At 40.6% G+C, this 6000-nt stretch overlaps 1 protein-coding gene across 1 annotated transcript; it reads right to left on the bottom strand.

Moving 5' to 3' along the window:
* Nucleotides 1-2684: 2684 nt before the first annotated feature.
* gpr27 (G protein-coupled receptor 27) lies at nt 2685-5253 on the bottom strand. The gene has a single exon (XM_046853582.1). The coding sequence runs from the start codon at nt 4618-4620 to the stop codon at nt 3496-3498; it is 1125 nt and encodes a 374-aa protein (XP_046709538.1). The 5' UTR covers nt 4621-5253; the 3' UTR covers nt 2685-3495.
* Nucleotides 5254-6000: the final 747 nt, after the last annotated feature.

Consider the following 6000-nt stretch of genomic DNA (forward strand, 5'->3'; position numbering starts at 1 on the left):
TAGAACTTGCACAAAAACACAAGATTTGCCTTAATTTCAAATCTCCAAGTAAAATGTAATGCACAGAACAAATGCACAAAAATGCATGAAACGAAGAAGAAAGAATGAGAAGAAAGCCTGGTGTCATTTTATGAGGTTAATATTGACGCTTCTGTTAGAGATAATGTATGCAGGCAGCATAGCTATGACTCAATTGTGCTCATATCCCCCCCCCCCAGTGGTTAGGATGCGGCGCTCTCACCGCTGCAGCCCAGGTTCGATCCCTGGTCAGGGAACCAACCCCAGCCATTACAGTTGCGAAATGAGGAGGGTTGCGTTAGAAAGAGCATCCAGCGTAAAAACATGTGCCAAATCAAACATGCGGATCATGAATACGGATGATCTGCTGTGGCGACCCCTAATGGGAGAAGCTAATAGAAAGTTTTGTTTAAATTGTTTTTTATTTTTTATTCTCACTGAGTGAAATACCTGTCTGTGATGCAGCGCTCTGTTATACTGCGTTTCTATATAGTATTGATGGTTTTAATACTGTGGCATCATAACAATGGTATTAAGACGTGGATTGATTCAAATAGGACACCAGTAAAGGCCTAGGTGTGAAACGTACAGCCTACCATTGGTGTCATCACCTTGTAGCCAGGAAAGACTCCAGATCTAATATCAACCTGACAAAGGAACAAACAGTCAGTGCAAATAAATGAATAAATAGGAATTAACCTTATATTTTCACCTGACTTGTATTAAACAACACAGCCATACAGTTGTATTAAAAATGGCTTTATGCTGTGATAATGTACATGAAAAAAAGGGAAAACATTACTTAAAGAAGAAACTAGGTTTTGTTACTTCACTGTTTCAAAAAATGTTGAATGAATGGCCTACAGTAAAACAGCTTTGATATCACACAGGAATGCCATTTTATATGTTATGTTGGTGAAAAAATAAATAAAAAAAGATTTAAGAGATAAGAAAGAATTTCAAATTTGTTTTGCCAACAGTTCCACTGATAGCACTTATTGATTGGTGGGTTATGATTTTTTATTTTTTTGTTGCACAGTGTTGAGAGTTTTCTTAGTGGATTGTTTCTTGAAAAAGGTTTTTAAAAAGATGTTTTATGTCTGAGAAAAGCAAAAAATATATTGATGTGCTATTATATATATATTCCAACCATGCTGTAGCTTATGTGGAGATCTAGATCAGTGCTTGAAAGATTTAGTTATAAGTGCTGAGATCGTGTTTCGACGTGGGTAGACTATAAAAGTATAAAACGACATTCAGTTCTAAACTTGAGAAAGAAATTATTTCTAAAGAAATAAATGGTGGGTGGGGGTTAAGTTTTTTTTTTTTTTTAATCTTCAACTGTCCAAATTTGGTCAATGGTCAATTTGATATTAGATCTTGTGTGAGATACATGCATGACCGGGGCTATAGATATAGTATAATATAGTTCCTATTAAAGTGACCGGTGGGTGTCAGCCTACAATGTATATATGTATATGTACGGTGTGTCTGGAAGCATACATAATCAAAAATATTATGTCAACTTTATTAGGCAAAGTGCCTACTGCTTTTGCTGTACATACACATGTGAACTTTTAATTCAAAGCACAAATCATGCAATCACTTACTGGCAGCTGGTTTTAATCCAACCAAAAGCAATTTTGTCAATAGCAATGAGTGATCCACTGAATCAAACCATCAATACATCACTGAAAGGGCAGTGTAAAGCTGCTTATTATCCAGACAGCATACTTTATCATTACAAATGACTGATGTAGCTGTACTGGCACAATGGCAGCCTGACTGATATACTGTACTTTACAAGCTCCATTTCTCAGACAGCTAAATTCATTGTTCCAATGTTCTATTGCAATGTAAAGGTTTTATCTTACATATAACATATTGTATACCACTTAAACCTTTTGGCCATTTTGACAAACACGTCCATTGTAATGCACTTATAAGCTCTTTTCTGCCTAACACATTTCAAGTTTGATAAGAAATGAAAAAGGTTTAAAATATGCCAAATGTCCAAATAACAGCAGTCTTTTTACGGGTTTTCTTTTCTGAAGGATATGCTTTATATACACACTAATCCACTACAGTCCTTGACAGAGAAGCAAATAGCTTGAGGAAATGGCTGTGTTGATTCTGTCGCTTTCAAAGCTGAGCTGAAGAAGCAGGATGACAGGCAGCATAATGGATAAGAGTAGAGTTTCAGTGGCAGCTAAAAGGTACATTTGGCTTATTTTACTAAAGCCTTTGTGAAAACACCTATTTCCATAGAAGTCTGGGAATACAAACGCTACAATCAAGAGCCAGCTGAACGCAACGTCTTCATTGTAGCCTTCAAAGGTGCTTGAAATAACGGTTGTTTCAGTGAAAAGGGCAATTGGCATTACAAATGACTTCTGCTCAGCTGGCTCAGAACAAATTCAGAGAGTATAACCGAGGTTAGATAGGGTGGGGGCTGTTAGTGAAAAGGGAGAGAAACATAACATACAACTATAAATCAAGCGACATTGTAATCCCCTATGTGTCTGGTCCATTGGATTTCATATTCAGCAACACTCTAAAAAACATGTAAGTTCAATCCATGCACTACAAACAAAGTGCTTACTGCACGTAAATAAATTAACTGTATGAGACGTTTTATAGATCATATTTAATCAAAATGTTGTGACAATCAATTTTATTTGACTTCCAATACAATGCAAATGTCTCTGTAACACCAGTTCATATTATTTATTAAGAAAAAAACATCAATAAAAGTTTGTTTCAGTTCTAATATAAAATATTTTTAAATAGCAGTTAAATAACAGGAAAGTCCAAGAATGTGGTTTTTGGCCACACACAGAAGTCCAAGTGATATACATGTAGAAAAAGTATTGACTTTTGGCACACCAAAAGAAAAAGGAATCCATTAAGGTATATTACATAGCAAGTATAAAGAATTAGAAAGAAATTAAACAGCAGTTACAGCAAACTGTGGCTTTTTGAGAACCCTTGGGGTTCTTTGGCTTGTCTTTCTGGGTCACACACCAGTCCTATTTACAATCATGCAACAGTGCTTCTCTAAAAGAGGTTCAAAGAAGAACCCCTTTGGGAAGCTGAGCTCAAAGATGCCTTAAAAAAAACTATCCATGTGATATTAAATGTTAACTATGAGCGATGAAAGGAGATCGTGTCTTTCCACCTTGTGCGTGATTCCATTATGTCCCCTTATCGTGTTTGAACACTTCACAATGTATGTTTTGTCATCAGTTATTCAATTCAAAACTGCTGTTGTATAAGGAGTAAAACAGTTTTAGAAAAAGAATCGGAGATGTTAATTATATTTACCACTCAATCAGCTTTAGTTATTATGCCATAAATCCCAATCTTGTCAAACCAAATCAATACAGCTCTGTCATCTTTTTATGAAGTCATTAATTTGTAACAAATCACCATTTATTTAAAAGAAGAAAAAAAATAGGTGTAGATCATAAACTCTCGTTAGATCACACAATATGGCTCCATGGGTGTTTGTGTAGGACTAGTCAAGCAGCAAAGGATGCAGGCTCGGCACCGTGTCCTGAGCTCCTTGTTGAAAACGAAGCAAATGAGCGGATTGGCTGCCGCCTGAGCAAACGTGAGCCACACCGCAGCACTCACGTATGCCCGTGGCATGCCGCTATCCTTCACTAAAACTTGCACATAGCACAACACGATGTACGGTGCCCAGAGCAGCAGGAAAGCCAACGTTATCATGTAGTACATTTTTCCAATTCGCTTCTCAGTCTTGAACTCATCCAGGACAAGCAGCCTTCTGTTGGTTGTGTGTGCCACCTGCCTTATGCCTACTAGTGTGGGTGGTGTCGGACCACGTCCAAATCCAGCGATCCAGTTAGCGGCCGCTTGACCTGTTGCTCCGGGCCCATGAAAAGTCCAGTTGTGACTGACAGCTGGGATCAACTGGGCTGGCTTCATCTTGCGGTGGTCATACACGAAGCAAAGCATCTTGACATACACTGCATGAGTGGCTCCCACTACTACAGCCAACATCAGAGTGAATCCTAGTGTGTCGTTGGCTCTCGCGTAACGTTGCTCAAACATGCATTGCTCCTCCTCGTGCATGAATCTATACGTGTTCATGTCGAACACAGGAGGCAGAGCCATGGCCGCTGCCAAAATCCACGATACACCAATGATGGCGGTGCACGTCCACGGTGTCACACGCTTGGCATAGAAGCGGTGGTGGGCGATGGCCATATAGCGCGTTACACTCACGCCGAACAGCATGAAGGCGGCGTGGAAGCAGAACAGAGCGGACAGAAACGCCACCGCTTTGCAGCTCATCGCTCCATAAGCCCACCTCGAGCCATGTGCCACAGACACCATCATGAACGGGAAGCACGACGCCGAGCGTGCTATGTCACCCAAGCACAGATCAACAAGCAAATAATACGGGGCTTTGTGAAGAGACCGATCCTTAATCACCAACAATGAGATGAGCATATTGCCCATCAAGCTGAGACCTGCTATGAGACCAAGAGAGGCCAGTTTCACAGCAGATGCAGTGATGGCATAGTCCTGAAGAGAGGGCTTGTTGCTTTCACCGGGATCGCTCGTGTTGGCCATCTGCGCATGCGCACTTTCCACAAATACGCCCCGGCTCCGTAATCCAGCATCAAGTAAACCTGTGCGGCTGAAAAACTGGCGGCGATCAAGATTTCTCCCTCAAGCACATGCGCAGCTTGTTTTTGGGCAGCACACACAACAACGCATTCACATCCATATCCGTGTTCTCACCTTATCTGCAATCGTCCTCTTTAAAAAAAAAATTCAATCAAAAACAAAACCCCTGGTTTCAGAGTCGCTAAGATTCCGCAGAACACATTTCCACCTCTTTCACACACATTTCTCGGGATGCCGCTCGCTAGGCCGTCCTTTCAGACCGTAATCCGAATCCAGAACAATGTTCGGTTAAACACCGCGTCCCCGTGCGTTCACACATGCACCACGGTTCGAGCAGAAGCTCACAGCATCGTCAAAAGAGGTTCCTCCGGGGGCGCGGTGGAAACCAATGGGGTAAACCTCCGCGTTTCAAAGAGCACCACCTCGCTCCGGCTTCATGAGCAGCTGGCCAGATGTTTCGCATCGGCAATCGGAGGTGGTAATGTCTTGCATGCACGCGCGATGTTGACATAAACACCAAAAAAAAAAAGAAGACTCGCTGTTCCAGACTGAAGTAAACGCGTCTTCTGCTCCTGTCCAACGCGCGTGCACCGAGCATTTAAAGACACAGAGAGCAAGTGCTGGCTGCACACACACACACACACACACACACACCTCTCTCAATAATCATATACTTGCAGATTAATCCACACTTTTTATGATTTAAAATTTGTTACACGTTTGCCCATAACTTTTGCAGCTACTGAGAAACAGTTTGCATATAATTTATCATGATGATGGTGATGATGATGATGATGATGAAGAAGAAGATGATGATGATAGTGCAGATGATGGGAAGAGCATAGCTGAGTGGTTAAGACGTTGGACTGTCATGATTGAGTGCGAAAAGAACAAACAAATTCAGTAACAAGACAAAGACTCCAACCAGAAACAAAAAAATACAGTGCCTTGCGAAAGTATTCGGCCCCCTTGAACTTTGCGACCTTTTGCCACATTTCAGGCTTTAAACATAAAGATATAAAACTGTAATTTTTTGTAAAGAATCAACAACAAGTGGGACACAATCATGAAGTTGAACGTAATTTATTGGATATTTCAAACTTTTTTAACAAATAAAAAACTGACAAATTGGGCGTGCAAAATTATTCAGCCCCCTTACTTTCAGTGCAGCAAACTCTCTCCAGAAGTTCAGTGAGGATCTCTGAATGATCCAATGTTGACCTAAATAGAATCCACCTGTGTGTAATCAAGTCTCCGTATAAATGCACCTGCACTGTGATAGTCTCAGATGTCCATTTAAAGCACAGAGAGCATCATGAAGAA

The sequence above is a fragment of the Silurus meridionalis genome, chromosome 1 (genome assembly GCF_014805685.1).
Source record: "Silurus meridionalis isolate SWU-2019-XX chromosome 1, ASM1480568v1, whole genome shotgun sequence".
NCBI classification, from domain to species: Eukaryota; Metazoa; Chordata; class Actinopteri; order Siluriformes; family Siluridae; genus Silurus; species Silurus meridionalis.